The sequence below is a fragment of the Eschscholzia californica genome, unplaced genomic scaffold (assembly GCF_041429995.1).
Source record: "Eschscholzia californica isolate CP2 unplaced genomic scaffold, dmEscCali1.0.p SCAF_2, whole genome shotgun sequence".
NCBI lineage: Eukaryota > Viridiplantae > Streptophyta > Magnoliopsida > Ranunculales > Papaveraceae > Eschscholzia > Eschscholzia californica.
Genome location: NW_028238309.1, coordinates 49,352,277 through 49,373,830, shown reverse-complemented (window position 1 = coordinate 49,373,830; position 21,554 = coordinate 49,352,277). Strand labels below are relative to the sequence as shown.

At 38.1% G+C, this 21,554-nt stretch overlaps 3 protein-coding genes and 1 pseudogene across 3 annotated transcripts; 1 reads left to right on the top strand and 3 right to left on the bottom strand.

Annotated features, from left to right (window-relative positions):
* Positions 1 to 353: 353 nt before the first annotated feature.
* On the bottom strand, positions 354 to 998 carry LOC147558666 (uncharacterized). The gene has a single exon (XM_086659062.1). The coding sequence runs from the start codon at positions 996 to 998 to the stop codon at positions 354 to 356; it is 645 nt and encodes a 214-aa protein (XP_086515188.1).
* Positions 999 to 1,731: 733 nt separating this feature from the next.
* Positions 1,732 to 4,614, bottom strand: LOC147558665 (receptor-like protein EIX2). The gene has a single exon (XM_086659061.1). The coding sequence runs from the start codon at positions 4,612 to 4,614 to the stop codon at positions 1,732 to 1,734; it is 2,883 nt and encodes a 960-aa protein (XP_086515187.1).
* Positions 4,615 to 6,176: 1,562 nt separating this feature from the next.
* LOC147558664 (ABC transporter G family member 22-like) lies at positions 6,177 to 8,101 on the top strand (annotated as a pseudogene).
* Positions 8,102 to 9,089: 988 nt separating this feature from the next.
* LOC147558663 (receptor-like protein EIX2) lies at positions 9,090 to 11,969 on the bottom strand. Its single transcript, XM_086659060.1, has 2 exons — positions 10,703 to 11,969; positions 9,090 to 10,585 (listed from the first exon to the last, which is right to left on the bottom strand). The coding sequence occupies exons 1-2, from the start codon at positions 11,967 to 11,969 to the stop codon at positions 9,090 to 9,092; spliced, it is 2,763 nt and encodes a 920-aa protein (XP_086515186.1).
* Between the last annotated feature and the right edge of the window lie 9,585 nt (positions 11,970 to 21,554).

Below are 21,554 nucleotides of genomic sequence, written 5' to 3'. Positions count from 1 at the left end.
CTGGCCGCCCGTTTTTGTTGGGAGTTTGATAAAGATTACATCCAACGGATGATATAAAATCCTTTTCGTGTAAATCCAGTCAAGATAGAGGGATATTAATGTCAACAATTAAATCAGTTAAAATTTCCCTAAAATATCTCCCAACACCCCACGATTTCTCTCTTTCTTTCTTACCCTCTCTCCCTTTCGTAACTTCTAAATAACTTCTCACTCTCCCTTATCTTCTTTCTTCTTCTTTTCCAGAAATTTTTGTTTAACCATCATTATCTTTATCTTCTTTCTTCTTCAGATAAAATGTGGTTCACCGGCGTAGCCAAGAGGAATTTGTCGCGTCCGTAGGACACGGCGGAAACCTAGTTAGTAATAAAAGACGGAGCTGCATTCCATGTCTTCCTCTGACGATTGGTTCTACCCCATTTTGCCAGCTTGGCAGCTTTCACATTACATTCTCTGGGAGTGTAGGTGAAGATCATTTCTGTGAAGTGTTCACGGAGCTCCATTGTCGAAGAGATGATACGTTTCGATTGCCAAAGCAGTCCATCACTCTGGTTGTTTGCAAAATTTATTAGATTTAGATTATCACTTTCGATATGGATGAATTTGATTTGAAGTTGTATTGCCCACATTATACTGAAGTGGAAGGCTAGGCTCTCACATTCTTCTGCGTTTTGTCCACGAACTGTATCTGCTGCTGCTATAACAAAGTTAGCATGCTCATCATGTAAAATACAACCTATTCCAGCTGGTTCCGTAAGTTTCAGGAAAGACGCATCTATGTTTATCTTGAGAAATGGTGTCGATGGAGGTCTCCACTGGTGTTGTTTTGGTTGTTTCCCGCATTTTTTTGTTAGCATGGATTCAATATTTAATGGAGTGGTGGAAGTTTGTTTAATCCTTTCAATGATCTGAACAGGAGTTTGCTTAATGGTTTGAAAGCAATTTTCGTATCTAGCTTTCCAAACAAATCTAAAGCTTTTCCGCGTGGTAGGACCTCTCATACTGTATTCTAATTTTCAGCTGAATTGTCAATTTTCGAGTCAACAAGACCTTCAATCGGTAATCGTCTCAAGACTCCACTTTCTGTACAACCACTCAATTCTTCATGTGGTGTAATATCTTAAGATGTTACGGCCACAAAGAGAGTAATAATTAAGTATGGGTCCGTTGAAACTTGCAAAGATTGTGACAATAAAATTAGTTGGAGACTTTTCTACCTTGTTAAGTTTGGTTATTCATCTGCCCTCTCAATGGTTTGATTTGGCTGTGTGCTCGGCTGCTTGCCCCTGGAACAACTTCAAAGAGTTACCTTTTTATAAATCCTAGGTAACACTTAGAGATTTCCAAATAGAGTATTGCATTGAAGAGGCTCGTGTAATGAAAAACACCTTGTTTGCACCTTTAGAATGTATTTAAGTGAAGGATGAGCCATGTTAATTTGGATAGATTGAAGATTGGAGATTGGAGAGAATATGACTCATCCTTCATTTGCCTAGATTTAAGAGCATAAGCACGAAGGGAAAATATTAGTAAGAGACAACTTTTGATTGATAACAAACAAGCCTTGTAACATTTCAACTTGTATGTTTCAAATGAGTCAACATACTTGGACTGGCGAGATTACACAAAAAAGAAGAAAAAAAACCATCACAACCTTAAGAACGGAAGACTCATTCTTAGTGAGATTGTTCTTTTATTTAAAATATTCTTACCATGTCAATACATATTTCCAAACTACCATGCACAAAACTTAAAGACCTTTTGTGTCAGAGAAGTAATGAACCCAAAATAAGCATGTCTCCAAGATTGCTTCCATAATAACACCCCGCATAAACCCCAAAAACCTGTTACAAATCCCACTCCCGCACTAATATAAAACGACTTCATCTTAAGCCAATCATCCTCCTCATCATCATCACCACCATCATCTTGTTTTCCTCTACCATATCCGGGCGATTGAGCTTGTCCGGCATCGCAGTCTCTGAGTGGAGAACCACAAAGATTTGGATTTCCGACATGACTCAATTCAATAAAGGTTTGGAATTGGTTACCTGAAGGAATTTTGCCTGACAAGTTATTATATGACAAGTTCAAGGAATCCAAAAAATACAAATCCGTAATGCTTTGAGGAATTACACCCGAAAGTTTGTTGTTTGAGAAATCAATAGATTCCAATGTGCTCATCTTGCCTATTTTTTCTGGGATCTTTCCTGTAAAATGATTATCAGATAAGTTCAGAAATCGTAACTCGCGAAGTGCTATTAGATCTTGAGGAATCTCCCCGGATAAGTTGTTATTAGAAAGATCCATGGTTGTAACAAGTGTAAGAGTGTTACTGTACTCATATTGTATTCCTTTTGTCACCAATAAAGTTGTTTCGTCATAGGCTATTCCAGTGTAGGTTACAAAGTCCCTCGGTTTTTTCTTCAAAGTCATAGCACTTAAATTGCTGAAACATTTTGGAATTGATCCTGATAAGTTGTTATTAGCGATATCCAGTATTTGTAGTGAAGTGAGGTTACAAAGTGCTTCTGGAATACCACCATTGAACTTATTTTGACGCAACCTAAGAATTAAGAGGTCTGCAAAGTTTGTTCCCAGCCATGTTGATATTCTCCCACTGAATTTGTTCTCACCAAGATCAATTGTTACCAACCTGGTACAGTTTCCTAATGACAGAGGTAGTTCACCTGATAGAGAATTATTACCCAAATGCAAGGATTTTAATTGAACTAAATATCCAATAGAGCTTGGAATTTTTCCAGTTAAATTATTACTTTGCAACTTTAGCACTGACAAACCTAATGACTGAAACCAACATTCTGGAATCTCTCCAAATAGGGCGTTGTTTGAGAGGTCAAGAACATTCATTTTTCCAAACTCTGGATGACATAGAAATGAGGAAATAGGACCCGATAAGGAGTTGTGAGAAAGATCTAGTAGTGAAACACCAGATAATACACGAGGTAGTGGGCCGTTAAAATGGTTGGAACTCAAGTTAACATTTGTTACATTAGAACTAAAGTTCAATAAGTTTGGTAATTCTCCGGTGAGTCTATTATGGCCTAGATTTAAAACACCCATTCGAGAAGACATGTCCCAAAACCAAGTAGGAATTGTGCCTGATATACTTGTGTTGGATAAATTAATGTTCCTTAAACTTTTTTGTGTTTTTAACCATTGGGGGAATCGAGATCCTATGTGACAATTTCCGAAAATTAATCGTTCTAGTTGAAAAGGAGGTTTCCAAGCAGAGCTCAACTTCAAATCAACTGAATTAATTTCTAACTCTTTTAGTCTCCAGAGATTGACGAAGTTAGCTTCAGTTACATTGCCCTGTAAGTTATTACCAAAGACTATGAATGTTTCTAAACTTGAGAGATGCCCTAATATTTCCGGCAATGATCCATTCAATTCATTATTTTGAAGTTGTAAATTCCTTAATAATGATAATCTTCCTAACGACGAGGGAATTGAACTAGAAAAGGAGTTATCCTCGAGAGAGAGGTATTCGAGATTCCGTAGTTTCCCCAACTGCTCAGGCAAAGGGCCAGAAAGTTTGTTAGCTGATAAATCTAACGATTTCAAACTACTGGTTCTACATCTAGATGAATTTACTATAAATCCAGATATATCTCCGTGAAGTTTATTTGAATGCAAGACTAATACCTGCAGGTTGCATAGATTTCCCAAGGTATTTGGTATCTCCCCTTCAAGCTCAAAATTACAGCTGAAATTAAGGCTCTTGATTGAAGTCAAATAACCAATATCTTTCGAAATCGTTCCATAGAAATTATTGACACTTAGATCAAGTGCTTCAAGTCTAGTAAGATTATATAGCCATGGAGGTAATGAAGCATTCATGTAGTTATTAGAAAGATTAAGAATTGAAAGAGATGTAAAGTTTATGTGTGGAAGAGTTGGTACTATGAGCGAATCTAGATCACATGAAGCAAAATGTAACTCGACTAAAGATGGGAGCATGTTAATCACATGTATCCACTTATGACTTACCCTACTCAGGTTCAAATAACTCATGTCAAGATGGTGGAGAGAAGAAAGATGAGAGAGCCATTGAAGATCACTAACATCTAGCAAGCGGTTATTATGAAAATCAAGAAAATGAAGATTGGATAAGTTTCCAAATTCCTGAGGAATCATTCCACCAAAATTTGCTCTGTGTAGATCGAGATATCTCAAATTACGGAGGGAGCCCAAGAAAGAAGGTATCTGAATACCCACAAAGTCATTCAAACTTAAGTTCAAAGCATATAAATGTTTTAGTTGAAGTAGAGAAGGATTCAATTTACCACCTAGTGATAAGGATTGTAGATGAAGTTCAACAACATTTCCCGTTTTCGGATTGCAAAAGACTCCTGTCCAATTGCAACATTCTTTACCATCCCAAGTAGATAATATATTCTTCTCGTAATAGATATTTCCGTTTTCATCAAAATAGGAAATATTATTTGGATAATTTATATCTGCTCTGAAGGACAACAGAGCTTGTCTCTCCCTTTCCTGGCAAACAAAACCAAAACTGAACTTGTTGTAATCTGGTCTGAACAAGAAGAGTGCAGCAAGAAAGAACATTAGAGAAATATACCTCGACTCCATTATTACGTACTGAAATCAAAACTAGAAATTAATTGTGTTTTCAAACTGAATCGCCAATATATATATATACAAACACACAAAATCTAAAGCCTTTCCGCGTAGTAGGACCTCTCGTACTGTATTCTATTTTTCAGCTGAATTGTCAATTTTCAAGTCAACAAGACCTTCAATCGGTAATCGGTCTCAAGATTCCACTTTCTGTACAACCAGTCAATTCTTCGTGGGGTGTAATATCTTAAGATGTTACGGCCACAAAGAGAGTAATAAATAAGTATAGGTCCGTTGAAACTTGCAAAGATTGTGACAACAAAATTAGTTTGATTATTCATCTGCCCTCTCTATGGTTTGATTTGTCAACAACTGCTAGCTAGTTAAGAAGACTCACCAACAGGACACCCGTGTTCAAAGGGATTTACCTGTGTGCTTGCCCCTGGAACAACTTCAAAGAGTGACCTTTTTATGAAAAAACTATGATGTAGCATGTCAGCAAGCTTCAATAAGCATATGCTTGCAAGTTCATCCCTTTGTCTCCAATTCCCTTTGTCATGTTCAAATCATTATGATCAATCAATTATGTAGCTTAGTTGTTACCCTTATGAATTTTGGAATCAGTATGCAGTCACTAATAGGATACGTTACATAAGACGGATCGAAAATAGGAGATCCGACGGTCAAGATAAGTTGCAGAGATAATATACGTGTATATACGTGACGGATCGAGAAGACGAGATCCGATTTTCGATCCGTCTTATGTAACGTATCCTATTAGTCATGGTCTCCATCTTTTAGTTATTTTTATTGAAAACATTATTTCTAGATGTACACGTGAGCTAGATTATAATTCTTTTGAGTGAACGAGTCTTTCCAAATACAAAACTTTTCATGATATTTCAGTAATCCAAGTAGTATTTGATTTAGACTTACAAATATTGTGAAAGTATAATTTATTGGAGACTTTAATAGATGTAGAATTTTCTGGCCTGTCAACTTTTGTCCTTTCAGTATTTGGTTAAGTCTAATAGAGCTGAGGTTGTACCAAGGTGTTGTATAGGCTTGTGTTGTATAGGATTATGACTCATAGTGGTTGTTAAAGTTTGTTAGTCGGTTAGTTGTTATTTTGGTTAGTTAGAGAGTTAGTTACTCTTTTATCTTTCTTATATAAAGCCTTCTAACAACTTAATCAATAACAAGAATCATTTGCTAATATGGTATCAGAGCTTGATCCTCAAGCTACCTCTCGTCTTCAAACCTAGAATTTTTCTCTCTCTAAGATCACCATATCTTCATCATTTTCCAGCTTCAACTTTCTCTCTCTACCTTCCTATTTCTTATTTTTCTTCTTCTAAACACAATGGATGATAGCAAAATCACGTCTCTTTCAATCAATTCCATGGGAAATGCAATTCCAATTAAGCTTTAATCTGATAATTATCTAGCCTGGAAGTCTCTATTTCTTCCAAATTGAAGAAGTATAAAGTTTTAGGTTTAATCTATGGATCAAGGCCCTGTCCTAACAAATTCTCTAATCGAGATAGAGAAATCATCAATGCAGAGTATATTGAATGGATAGAAGAAGATCAAACACTGTTAATTTGGATCCATTCAACTCTTTCTGTTATGTGGTTGGAACAAATTCCTCCACCGAGTTATGGAGAAATCTTGAAGAATCTTTTGCTGCTTCTTCTACTGCTCATGTTCTTCAACTTGAGAGACAATTGAGAGATATCAAAAAGGATAATGATTCAATTCCTAATTTTCTTGCTAAGATAAAAAAGATCTGTGATAGTTTAGCTGCTGCTGGAAGTTCAACTTCATCAAAAGAGATAATTGTGAGTGTTCTTGGTGGTTTACCTTCTGAATTTGATTCCTTTGTTACTTCAATTCAAGTTCGAAATCCACCTGTGTCGGGTAATGGACTTCATAATATCTTAGTAAGTGAGGAGATTACTATCAATGATAAACTCAAGAAGATTTTATCTTCTTCAGATAGTAATGCATTTCTAGCTGCTCAAGCAAGCTCTAGTTCTAACTTCAGACCTAAATCTCAAGGCAATTTCTCTCACCAGTCTTTCGAAATCATTCAAAAGCTAATTCAAGTAAGAATTTTTCGAATTCAAGAGGTAGAGGTGGTTCATACTCCAATTCTTATGGTAGAGAAGGTCAATCTATTCGATCTCCATATCCAAATTCTTCAAATCATTTGCTAATAAAGTCCTTAATTTAATTGTATACAATACCTAGTGGAATAAGCCATATCTTGTGTTCTATTTAAGTATCTAGTGGAGGCTTATGAGACAAGAGTGGCGGAGAAAGAGAAGAAAAAAATAATGGCACCAATACAGATCAATGAAGAATTAAAAGCAATGGTATCTACGCCAAATAGAGAATGGGGTGCAAGCTGGTTTCAGCAGTTTTCTATCCTATTTTGGAGAGGCCTCAAAGAAAGGCAACATGATTACTTAAGCTGGTTAAGAATAACTCAAGTCCTCGCCACTGCTACTATCTTGGGTATGCTATGGTGGTACTAAACTACATGACACAAACATTGTTAGGTTGTCTTAGGTAGAACTGACTCGAGTCAAATTTTCAGTTTCTTTTGTCTGAGTCGTGATGTCTAGCTTGCCTGAGTTGATTTTGTATCTTTAGAGTCAAACAACTATTTCTGCAGGCAGGACTGTTGTTTTTTATTGCTGTCTTCTGGGGGTTCTTTCCAGTTTTCACGGCAATCTTTACATTCCCTCAAGAGAGAGCTATGCTAAACAGGGAACGGGCAGTCGATATGTATAGACTAAGTGCATATTTTGTGCATATTTCATGACTGGCCTAAGATTGGGTGCTGCTCCGTTTTTCTTAACCTTGCTTACCGTGTTTCTCAACATTGTAGCAGCCCAGGTATGTCTATTGGCAATCAGCCGAGGAAAAAAAACGAGAATGATCATATTTTCTAGTAAGTAGCTAAGAACGGTTGCCACAATATCAGGGACTTGGCTTGGCTATTGGTGCTATACTAATGGATGTTAAGAAGGCAACTACCTTGGCGTCAGTAACTGCTATGACCTTCATGCTAGCTGGTGGGTTCTTTATAAAGGTAAGATTACGAGTATTTGTAAGCTTTATCTGACTTCCTATAGATCAATTACTGAATTGATAATAAATTTTAATTCTATGACTTTGCAGAGAGTTCCAGTGTTCATATCATGGATTCGATATTTTTCTTCCAACTATCACACGTATAGGCTTCTTCTCAAGGTTCAATACGATCACATACCTCCAGCTCTGAACGCCATTCACCCCGAACCAGACAGTGGCTTTGTGGAGATTGGTGTCATGTTTGCCATGGTTTTTGGGTTCAGACTCTTAGCTTACCTTTCTCTTCGGCAGATAAAGCTCCAATCTTGAGCTTAATTATTCGTTTTTCTGAAAACTTCATTACTTTTCCTTCGTATTAATTAACATATTGAAAGCGTGCATTTTATTTTTTGTAGTAGACATTATAGTGTTTGAACAGATAGTTTCAAGCTGGAAAAATTCTTGACAAAGTTTTAAGTTTGTTTTAATATTGTTCATGGTATCTCTTTCAATCCATGATACTATTACTAAGTAGGTAATAATGCTTACCTCCACTGGTTACGGGTACGGACCCTGATCATTTATTCTTAATTAACACTAGAGTTTCCGTTTACTCTTTTCACGCTGGACCTGGGCATCACATGTTGTTATCTACCGCCGAAAAGATCAACCCCTCGATCATCTTCATGGGAGTCTGTGGGGAGGTCAAAACTGCATGAAACAAAGAATCAGAAATGCATTTAATGCCTTCACTAGCAAAATAAAATATCGAGAATATACCCTCGACTATCTGTTTCGATTCTCTATGTATATGATATAACTTATAAATTGACTCACTTTATATATTACTTCTAACACAATGGTTGAAAGGTAACATAACTTTTTTGGCAAACATTCGAACTTTTACTCTATTTTCTGGGTTTCCCACGAAAATATAGGCAATTTTCTTCTAGTTTGTCACGAAATTTTCAAACAATAACTGAATTTTGGTTTCTTTTATGTTTTCTTCTCTAAATTATATATATACTTTGCAATGTTCTTACAGGTACACCCAAAATAACTCAAAAACATGTCATTTGGAGATGGGGTCATACCTTTAAGAGTTGAGTTTTCTGACCTAAGTAAATTCTTTAAGACTGAGAGGATATGATACCCTTACGCCTAAATTTAAGAGCATAAGTACGAAGACAAAAAGATTTAGAGACAACTTTTGATTGATCACAAAGATGCTAACTTATAACATTTCAACTTGTACGTTTCAGATGAGTCCGTTACAAACAAATTAGACTAGCGAGATTACACAAGAAGAAGAAAAAACACCATAACCTTAATAACCAAAGTCTCATTCTAATTGAGATTGATCTGTTATTTAAAATATTATTACCACATCCATACATATTTAAAAACTACCATGCACAAAACTTAAAGAGCTTTTGTGTCATAGAAGTAATGAACCCAAAATAAGCATGTCTCCAAGATTGCTTCCATAATAACACCCCACACAAACCCCAAAAACCTGTTACAAATCCCACTCCTGCACTAATATAAAACCACTTCATCTCAAGCCAATCATCATCCACATCATCACCACCATCACCTTGTTTTGATCCACCAATTCTGGGCGGTTGAGCTTGTACATCGCCATTGCAATTCTTGAGTGGAAAACCACAGAGTTTAGGGTTGCCAAGATAACTCAGTTCCGTAGAGCTTTGCAATTGGTTACCAGAAGGAATTTCGCCTGACAAGTTATTATATGACAAGTTCAAGTGATTTAGAAAATGCAAATCTGTAATGCTTTGAGGAATTACACCCGAAAGATTGTTGCTTGAGAAATCAAGAGATTCCAATGTGCTCATCTTCCCTATTTTGTCTGGTATCTTTCCTGTAAAATGGTTCCCAGATAAGTTCAAAAATCGTAACTCGTGAAGTGTTGTTAGATCTTGAGGAATCTCTCCGGATAAGTGGTTTGTAGAAAGATCCATGGTTATAACAAGTCCAAGAGTGTTACTATACTCATATTGTCTTCCATTTGTCACCAGTGAAGCAGTTTCTTCACCGCCTCCAGGAGTGTAGATGCCAAAATCGTCCATCTGTTCTTGCTTCAAGGCCATGGCACTTAAATTGCTGAAACATCTTGGAATTGATCCTGATAAGTTGTTATGAGAAATATCCAATATTTGCAGTGAAGTGAGGTTACAAAGTGCCTCTGGAATACCACCATTGAAATTATTTTGACGCAACCTAAGAACTATAAGGTTTGAAAAGTTGGCTCCCAACCATGTTGATATGCTCCCACTGAATGTATTGTCACCAAGATCAATCATTCTTAAGTTGGTACAGTTTTGCAATGACTTGGGGAGTTCACCCGATAGAGAATTATTACCCAAATGCAAGGATTGTAATCGAAATAAAGAACCGATAGACCTTGGAATTTTTCCAGTTAACTTATTATTTTCCAACTTTAGCAAATCTAAATACGATGAGTTAAACAACCATTCTGGAATCTCTCCAAAAAGAGCATTGTTTGAGAGATCAAGAAGTTCTAATTTATCCATTATGCCAATATCTGGATGACATCGAAACAAGGAAATAGGACCCCGTAAGGAGTTGTGAGAAAGATCTAGTAGTGTAACACCACATACACGAGGTAGTGGACCGTTAAAATGGTTGGAACTCAAATTAAGGTGATAAGGTAGTTTCAATAACTTTGGTAATTCTCCGGTGAGTCTGTTACGGCCTAGATTTAAATCACCCATTCGAGAAGACATGTTCCAGAACCAAGTGGGAACTGTGCCTGATATTCTTGTGTTGGATAAATCAATATCGCTTAAACTTTTTTGTGTTTTTAACCATTGGGGAAATCGAGATCCTATTTGACAATTTCTAAATGATAATCGTTCGAGTTGAAAAGGAGGTTCCCAAGCAGAGCTCAACTTCAAATCAACTGAACTAATTTCTAACCATTTTAATCTCCGGAGATTGGCGAAGTTAGCTTCACTTACAACACCCTGTAAGTCATTATCGGAGACTACTAATATTTCTAAATTTGAGAGATTCCCTATTGTTTCCGGCAATGATCCATTCAATTCATTTCCACCAAGGAATAAAACCCTTAATAATGATAATCTTCCTAACGACGAGGGAATTGAACCAGAAAATGAGTTACCAGAGAGAGAGAGGAATTCGAGATTCTGTAATTTCCCCAATTGATCAGGCAAAGGGCCAGAAAGTTTGTTACTTGATAAACCCAACCACTTCAAACTACTGGTGATACATCCAGATGAATTTGCCAAAAATCCAGATATATCTCCACCAAGTTTGTTGCTTCCCAAGTTTAATTCCTGCAAGTGGCATAGATTTCCTAAGGTATTTGGTATCTCCCCTTCAAAGTTGTTATAGGTTAAACCAAGGCTATTGATTGAAGTCAGATAACCAATATCTTTTGAAATCGTTCCGTAGAAATTATTCTCACTTAGATCAAGTTCTTCAAGTCTAGTAAGATTATGTAACCATGCAGGTAATAATGAAGAATTCATCAAGTTTTGAGAAAGATCGAGAATTGAAAGAGATGTGAAGTTAATGTGTGGAAGAGTTGGTAATGTGGATGAATCTAGATTACAACGAGCAAGACGTAACTCGACTAAAGATGGGAGCATGTTAATCACATGTATCCACTTATGACTTACCTTACTCAGGTTTAAATAACTCATGCGAAGATTTTGGAGAGAAGAAAGATGAGAGAGCCATTGAAGATCACTAACATCTAGCAGGTAGTTGTCACTAATATAAAGTAAATGAAGATTCGATAAGTTTCCAAGTTCTTTAGGAATAATTCCACCAAAATTCGCTCTTTGAAGATCGAGATATCTCAAAATACGGAGGGAGCCCAAGAAAGAAGGTATCTCAATACCCATAAAATCATTCCCACTTAAGTTCAAATAATTTAAATGTTTTAATTCAAGCAGGGAAGGATTTAACTTACCACGTAGTGATAAGTATTGAAGATGAAGTTCAACAACATTTCCAGTTTTCGGATTGCAAAAGACTCTTGTCCATTTACAACATTCTTTACCATCCCAAGTAGATAATATATTCTTCTCGTAATAACTATTTCCGTTTTCATCCAAATATGAAGTATTTTGATATTTTAAATCTTCTCTGAAGGACAACAGAGCTTGTCTCTCCCTTTCCTTGCAAACAAAACCAAAACTGAAGTTGTTGTAATCTAGTTTGAACAACAAAAAAACGGCAAGAAAGAACATTAGAGAAATAGATCTCGACTCCATTATTAAGTACTGAAATCAAAACTAGAAATTAACTGTGTTTTTCAAACTTAATCGGCAATATATATACAAACACACAAATCTAAAGCTTTTCCGCGTGGTAGGACCTCTCATACTGTATTCTAATTTTTCAGTTGAATTGTCAATTTTCGAGTCAACAAGACCTTCAATCGGTAATTGGTCTCAAGACTCCACTTTCTGTACAACCACTCAATTCTTCGTGGGATGTAATATCTCAAGATTGTGACAATAAAATTAGTTGGAGACTTTTCTTTGGTATTTAGACTTTTCTACCTTGTTGAGTTTGATTATTCATCTGCCCTCTCAATGGTTTGATTGTGACAATAAAATTAGTTGAAGACTCACCAATATTTGTTGTGTTGTCTTCTGTTTGCGTTATCTTAATAGAGGCACATTAGAACACCAATAGACCACCCGTGTTCAAAGGGCTTTACCTGTGTGCTTGCCCTTTTATGAAAAAACTATGATGTAGCATGTCAGCAAGCTTCAATAAGCATATGCTTGCAAGTTCATCCCTGTTATAACTAGAAATCGCGGAAGCTATCGAACCTATCCTAGAAATTGATCCGATTATGAAGATTAATTGAAAAGCTAAGCCAAAATCAAATATGCGAGCAGAATTTAACGAGGTTCGGCTTTAAAGCCTACGTCCTCGGGCGAACAAGAAATCTTTATTGAAGGATAGATGAAGACGACTAACACAACCCGCAAGTTCGTCCCAAGATGGTACCGTATAGATTTTAACCTTCTATACTAAATCTTCGACGACCGAGAAATTTAACACCGCTCAAAACTATGAACAAAAAATTTCTCTCTAACTTGCTCACTCTCTCTAGCTCTCTCTAAAGAAGAGTTGTTGTGTTTGTTGTTGGTGTTGATGTGAATTACAAGCACTCAAACCCCCTATTTATATTGGATATCCACCGTCATAACAAGCCCAATAATAGGAACATGGGTTTCTAAATTTTGGGTAGTTTCCAATTATGAGCAATTTGAGTCCAATTTGGAAAAGGATTACTAAACCTCCTTTCTCACCAATTACCAAATTAAAATTTAGAAACCGCCAAATTAGAAACCAAGTATTTTGAAACTGCCTCTCACAATCCCTTTGTCTCCATTTCCGTTTGTCATGTTCAAATCATTATTACCCCGAACTACTAATAAAATAGTAAACATTTTTGTATGATCAATCAATTATGTAGCTTAGTTGTTACCCTTATGAATTTTGGAATCAGTACTCAGTCATGGTCTCCATCTTTTAGTTATTTTTGTTGGAAACATTATTTCTAGATGTACACTTGAATGAGTCCTTTCAATGTACGCGTTCATCAATACTCAGTCATGGTCGCCAAATAGATCAAATTATATTGGATGCAAATTGACTTGGTTTGAATGAGTCATTTCAATGACCGATGAACTTTCTACACAACCAGTTAATTTGCTTAGAGTTTGTCTGTCTTTTTGTGGTTTGTTATTCTTTCTTGTGTTATCTTAATAGACTAGAGACAAAATAATACATAACACAAGTGAAGAAGAGAGTGTTTGAAGGGACACTACGCGTTCATCATGCGCCTTGAAAAACCATGGGTCCTCCAACAAGTGGTGAGAAATGAATAATGGTACTTTCTCTACTTCGCGATCAGTTTCCTTCTTGACAAGGGCAAGCCCTCATAGGATGTGACTTCAATATAAGAATGCATACATGTTCAATTTTCAGCTATTAATTGAACCCCAACATAGGATGTTGTGAGAGGAGGTTTGGAATTGGGGGATTCAAATTGGAGGCGGTTTTGAAATTAAGTTTCCAAATTGAGGCAGTTTCCAAATTGGCAATAGGCGGTTGCTTTGATTTGCTTGTAACTGCTTTCATAGGGAGTATGGCTTGTGGCGGCAATTTAAGTTTCTAAATTGTCGGCTTATATTTTATATAAATAGGGGGTCTTAGAGTGCTTCTAATCAACATCAACCAACACAAGCAACAACAACTCTTCTTTAGAGAGTTAGAGAGAGAGCAAGAGTGAGAGAAAATTTTTCATAGTTTTTGAGCGGTGTTAAATTTCTCGGTCGTCGAAGATTTAGTATAGAAGGTTATTACTATACGGTACCATCTTGGGACGAACTTGCGGGTTGTGTGAGTCGTCTTCATTTATCCTTCAATAAAGATTTCTTGTTCGCCCGAGGACGTAGGCTTTAAAGCCGAACCTCGTTAAATTCTGTTCGCATATTTAGATTTTGACTTAGCTTTTCGATTAATCTTTCATAATCGGATCAGTTTCTAGGATAGGTTCGATAGCTTCCGCGACTTTTAGTTATAACAATTGGTATCAGAGCCTTGTTGAGATTGAACAAAGAGAAGATGGGATCGAGAAGTGGTACCGTCAAATCAGGAAAATATGAAATAGAGAAGTTCAATGGGAAAAACGATTATTCTTATTGGCGGATGCAGATGAAGAATCTGTTAATCTCGCAGAAATTACACAAGACGTTGACGGGAAAGAAACCAGGAGATATGTCAGATGAGGATTGGGAAGAGTTAGATCTCGAAGCACAACCATTATGTTGTGTCTTGAGAGGGACGTGGCGTTCCTAGTAGACGGAGAAACAACGGCGGCTAGTGTGTGGTTAAAGCTAGAAAGCAGTTTCATGACGAAAACTTTAACGAATCGGGTCTACTTAAAATCCAAATTATTCACATGTAGAATGGAAGAGGGTTCTTCTATTCAGGAATATGTGAATAGGTTTGACAGGATTATCTCAGATTTGAAGGATATTGATGTTAAGGTTGAGGATGAGGACCAAGCCCTCATATTGTTACTTTCATTACCGAAATCCTACGAGAACCTTGTTCAAACTTTGATGCTTGTTGGTGATAGTCTAACCATGGAAGAGACGAGAAATTCGTTATTAGCGGATGACCTTCGTAAGGTTGCTATTAGCAGTATGACGTAAGGTGGAGTAGACAAGGATCAAGCACAAGGGTTGTTTGTAACAAGGGGGAGGAGTAATGAAAGAGGAAAGGGAAAGGGAGGGAAATCTAGATCCAAATCTAGAGGCTCTTTCAAGAAAACGTGCTTTAGTTGTGGTGAGCTTGGCCACTTTAAAGCGGATTGTCCAAAGAGAAAGATGAAGCAAAAGAACGAAGGCTACAAGGGGAAACAAGAGATGCAAGAGGCGGGATATGTGTCAGAAGACCCTGACGAATGTTTCTCGGTGACAGAGGTGTCTGAGAAGATCTCCGATAAGTGGATGCTTGATTTAGGGGCGTCACACCATATGTGTCCAAATAGGGAGTGGTTTACTACCTATAGGAGTATAGATGGTGGTACAGTTATACTGGGTGATGATAGTATATGTAAAACTGTGGGACTCGGAACAATACGTATCAAGATGCACGATGGAGTGGTGAGAACATTGACGGACGTAAGACACATACCCGATTTGCGGAAAAATCTAATTTTCCTTGGTGTGTTGGAGCGGAACGGCTGTAAGATAATTATAGAGAATGGCTCCATAAAAGTCGTTAAGGGTTCTTTGGTGGTAATGAGAGGTATTCGTTACGGTAATTTATACAAACTTTTGGGGACAAAAATTACGGGAGATGTAGCAGTAGGAATCAGTGGAAGGGATCCAACGGCTAGTACGAGGCTTTGGCATATGCGCCTTGGGCATATGTTTGAGAACAAAACTGGTCGAAAGCTGAAGACGTTAAGGTCGGATAATGGGACCGCGTACACGGATGGGGCATTCAAGGAGTTTTGTAATCAGGAAGGCATTGTGAGGCACTGGACAGTAGTAAACACACCTCAACAGAATGGAGTCGCAGAGAGATTGAACCGTACACTACTTGAGAAGGCTAGATGTATGCGCTCCAATTCGGGATTAGGCGTAGAATGGTGGGCAGAATCTGTTGCTACAGCTTGTTATATTGTGAACATGTCTCCACATTCTTCTTTAGATGGCGGCATACCTTACGAGGTGTGGTCAGGTGAACATGCAGATTATGGGAGACTTCAGATTTTCGGTTGTACGGCCTATTACCATGTTAAAGGTAACAAACTTGACAATAGAGCAAAGAAGGCAATTTTCTTAGGATATGCTACAAGAGTCAAGGGTTATCGGCTATGGTGTACGGAAGACAAGAAGTTTGTAATCAGCAGAGATGTGGTGTTTGATGAGTCATCTATTGTAGCTATGGCAAAAGCTACGGTGCCTAGTTGTGGTGATGTTGGGTCTACTAAAGCTCAAGTAGTGGAAGTAGAAGCCGAAGACCAACGGGTTTCTAGGAATCATGATCAGGTGGAGCATCAGGATAATACTCAGGATGAGGAAATTGATGAACCCGATCATGAGGAGGTTCAAGGGGAAGGTACACAAGTTTTACTACAACAACAGCAGGATGTTTCGGTACACACTAGGCCGAAACGGTTATATAAGTCGGTACAGAGGTTAGGGTCAGACAAACCTCTTAGGCATTACGGGCAGGCAAATGTGGTTGAACATGCACTCTCGGTGGAAGACGACGAGCCGGTCACCTTCAAACAAGCTATCACCGCGGCGGAAAGAGAGAGTTGGTTGGTTGCTATGCAAGAAGAGATGGAGTCTCTTCACAAGAACAAGATGATGGGCCTAAAAATTAGGTCTATTCCCGCAAGTATACGGGGTCAAGTTATAGTATTTCTAATAAGTCGAGTTTCGTCCCAAGGGATAGGTAGGTAACTTCAGATATTAACGGCGAGTTTAGCCCAATAATCAAAATGTCAATAGCTAACTTAGACTAACACACACACACACCCCACTTTATGGATTTTATGATTGATATGTAAGAAATAAGAAAACGAATAAAACTAAATAAACTAACTAAGAGAGGGGAGTGATGTGACACGAAAATGTCACATTTGGAGAGCCTAACTTAGACTAATTATTCCTTTTCGAGTGTTATCAATAATATTTTATGTGTTTTTCATGTTAGGTACCTATTTTGGAGTTAGACATGAAAATCGGAATAAAGAAGCGAATCATCACTATCATTTCATGTACCCAAAACGAGAGAAAAAAACTTCAAACAAATCAAATGAGAAGAGGAGTCAAAGACGAGTCCAACGGTGAAAACGGAAGTCAATTCCGAGTTCGGACGGGGAAGTTGTGAAAGAAAGAAGTCGAGTTTCGGTCTTAAAACAAAGATGATATAAAGGCACCCTCCTTTGGTTATAATTCTAGAAGACACCCTCTTGATTTCCAAGTGAAGATTAAAACCCAAGTCTAAAACCCAAGCCCAAAGAAGATGAAAGAAGGAAGAGATTTTGGAGGCACCCAATGGACTCAAGTTTGAGTCAAAGTCAAGGTTGACTATGTCTAGGGTTTTAGTCAAATACACTATTCATCTTCTTCCTTATTCATTCATCATTCATCAACCAACATTAGAAGAGAGAACAACCAAGAAGAGAAAAAAGAGGAGAAGCTAGGGTTTTCTATTGTTCTTGAGCTCTAGGGTTTTGGAGGAGTGAAAGAGAGAGGAAGGAGTGGTGCCGGCCAACTTGGCCGGCACCACAAGAGAGCTCGGGTGAGCAATGCACGGGAGCTGCTAGCACGGGACAGAGCTGCTGCTCGGGAAGCTTCCCGAGCTCGGGAGGAAGCTTCCAGCAGCAGCGGCACGGGACGCATCCTCAGTAGCACGGGACGCGAGCTCCATAGCTGCTGGCCGGGATCTTCAAGTGCTCGGATCTGCTCATTTTGCACGGGACGGCTCGGGTATAGCACGGGTAGCACGGGACAGTGTGCATATGGCTCGGATCTGAGCTAAGTTGGCCGGATTCCATGTTTTTTTTAGGGTTTGACCGGAATCTTCACATATTTGACCGGATTTTGAAGGGTTTTCCGGCAACTTTCTTGGTCCGAAATGTTAGGGTTTTTACTCCCCATGTCTTGATCTATCTTCCCATGTAGTTTGATTTGATTTTGGGTGAAAAATCTCTAGAGAGAGAAAGCTTGGTGAAGCTTTAATGGTGGATGTTCTTGAGATGGAGAAGATGATGATGGGTGCTATGGGGAAATCTGATTTTTACTCGGGGACACCCAAAGTTCACTGTTAAAGGGAAATCCAGAAAATTGCTACGGGGAGATCGACTATACTTAGAGACTCATTTTTCTCGACGAACCTAGCCTCGAGCCACATCGAAAAAGGGGGATTTCTCATCATCTTCTTTTCATTTATTACTTATTCACCATGTTAGCTAAATCAAGTGTGTCGATTATATGAGATGAAACGTGATGAATTCGTGATTATGTTTAATATGATTTCATGTTTCGATTATGAATTGATGTTCATTTGATTCGATTATCGTTTTGATCGTATTTCATGTGTCTTGTCAAGCACTTCGCATAGTTAGGCGACTAGACGACACTTTCGACGACTCGGGATTAACCGATTTAGGACGTTTATTTGACTAAGTATAATTTCCGAATATACGTAGTACTTATAGACATCACCTTAGGAGTCGAACATCGCTTGTATTTGACACATTAAATCGGACAATGCATAGTTGTAGATTTATCATTATGGATTCCCGGATTTCGATACATGAACTCTCGTATTCGGATACTCTTGAAGTATGATTTGAATGTGATGATTGGCTTATTATTTGTTTACATGTGAGTTTAATTGTCTTCGTCTAGTTTTATAAACTAGAAGCCTCGATCTTAATCGTCTATTGACACGAACTTTGATAATGCGTACTTAGTTTGATAATCGATGCTTAGTGACGTTTGATCGGTTATGCTTAGTTTGACGTATTAAGCTTATTAGTGTCATACTTGTTCATTCTCAATTCATTAGATGGTGTGTGTAAGTTTGATAGTCGATGCTTAGTGATGTTTGATCGGTTACGCTTAGTTAGACACATGATGCTTAGGATTGTCAATGTGGGTGAAGTTAATTACACTTTCATGGGAATAGATACATAGTATTTGTCATTGTCGATCTTGTGGATCGAAGTAACCGTCTCAATTAACTTTTACCTGAATCAACTCTTACCGTCTCCCGACTCTTGTTCCTCCGACTCTTCTCTCGAATCTCTCTCGCCCGTTTACTTTTATTGTTTAGTCTAGTTTCATTTGTATTCTTTTGTTTCTAAATCAATCATCAAAACCCCCATGTTATCTTTGTTCCATTTCCTTTTTAGTCTAAGTTGGCATTTGATATCTAGACCGGAGGATAAGACCCTTCGACATCCAAACTACCTTCCTATCCTTGGATCGACTCCGGTTTTACCGGTTACTACTTGATACCTCCGCTTGGGTGTGCAACCTTTCCGGGTGCATCAAGTTTTTGGCGCCGCTGCCGGGGATAGGTTTAGTAGTTTGGACACCGTTTGTTGTTTTGTTCATTAATTTAGTGTTATTTGCTTCTTAGGCGTTTTTGCTTTATTTGTTTTTGTAGTTTCTTATCTTTTTATCTTTTTTTTAGGCACCGTTTCAAGAAAAGAGCCAAAAGTGACATAAAGGCGAAGGAAAAGGAAGGAAGCGAGAAGCTTAAGAAGAAAAGCGAACGAAACGAGAGGAGCACTCGATAGTATCGCATTCTATCTCATCCTTTTTACTTGTGTGTGATTGTCTAGTATATAAGTGTTAGTCTCCATTTTGTGATTGTTTGGTAGCATCTTTGAACATTGTGAGATCATGGCAAGTTGGTCATTTGATGAGAATGACCTTATGCGAACCCTTTCCAACACTAGTCGACCATCTACAAGTCATCAAGACTACTCAAACTTATATAGGAATGGTTCGACTAGTGATAGGAATAGGCGAGTTGAGCCTGACCGACCTAGGATGACCATGGGTGAATATCGACGGATGTATGGAGTCGGTCAGACTCGTCATGAACATGGTTTTAGGGATTATGAGCATGAGGGTAATCAACCCCGTAAGAGTCTTCGAGACTATCGACAAGAATTTGGGATGACCACACCTTCATGTATGAATTTGTCATTTGATGAGGACCGTAGTTCTATTAGTATTGATCGACCACGTCGAAGTATTCGTGACTATCGACAAGCATATATGAACGGTTCACTTAGGAATGACAATTTCCGACTCGATGATTTTACTCAAAGAGTCGAGTCTAGGTATTTACATGAAGGTAGTGAAGAAAGGACCATGGAGACCATTAGCCCGGTTTGTGCTATTTGTGTGAGCTTAGACCATTTGACCGACTATTGTCCCATGATCCGTGTTCCGCGAGAGTCTTCGTCTAGTTATACTCATGTGCCTTATTACGAGGAGATATCTGAAGAGACTCTCCAATTAGTTTTAGAGTATCAAACTAGATTCAATCGAGAAATAAAAGAGATCACGGAATGGATTATCAATATTGTTGATAGAATCGAGTCGGAGCCTATCATCGACGAGGAAGGGGTTTGCGCACCCCAAACTCAAGAGGAGACTATGAATGATGGTGAGGGTAATACACCTAAATCTAGTCTTAAGTTAAATGTCGAAGAAGCTCCTGATAGACCCTTTGAGATTGAATTGACCGATGACCCTCATTGCTCACTCCCTCAACCATTGTCATCTCACCATAATAGGACTACACTAGATTTTGATGTTAAGGATGATAGCTCTACGAGCAAACATGGGAATCACACAATGTTGAACTTTCCAATCTTTAGCACTTGTGATTATTTGGATGGGTTATGTAGAATGGAAGGTGTTATGCCTGACTTTGAGGCTCCAGATGCCTTTAAGGGTGTCGATAACATAGTAGTTGAAGAGATAGCGGATAGCTTGTTGGATTATTTACCTAAGGAAATTATGGACCTTGACTTGGTCCCCGAGCCTATTGCCTTATCCTTAGAATCTAGTTCGACCTTCAACCTGATCTCAGAATCGGTTGTTGACCCCTTCTGGGACACTTCGGACGTTTTTCCTAGCATGTCTAGGGACTTAGTGGATGTTTTATCCACTAAGCTTGAGTTTGATTATTTGTCTCGGACTGACCTCCTCCCACTTCCCTTATATGTCGACCCTTTTGACGACTTTTTAGTCGTCGCCCCTAGCATTTATGCGTACTTAGTGGACCGTGCATCCACTAAGTTTGGGGATGGTCTCTTTATGCTTTTAGTCTCACGTGCACTTATATGTTTTGATATTATTGTGAGACTTTTAGCATTTGTATATAGCTTTCTTTAGGTTGACCCCCAAATCTTCCGGCTTTTACTATATGATCATTAGCCGATCAAGATGAGCCTTGATGTTTGTGGGTAACATCTCTGGAAACCCTCCGCGAGACATAACTCGTGCTCTTGTGTGAAAACAAGAGAATCAAAGGCTAATTGCATAGCTCAATGCAATCGAGTGATCCCGCGTGAGTGGTCATTTTATATGGTCATGTTTCTATGTGCTTCATTCTCATTATATTTTTGGATATTTTAGGAGCATTTCTTACTTGTTTTACTTCTAAGACGTGGTTTGTTCCAAGTTTGGGGATGGCGTGAGCTAGGCATCAACTTGGAACCTCGTTATACATGAGTCTTGGTAGTATCATCTTTTATCTCCTTCGGTTATGGTAATATC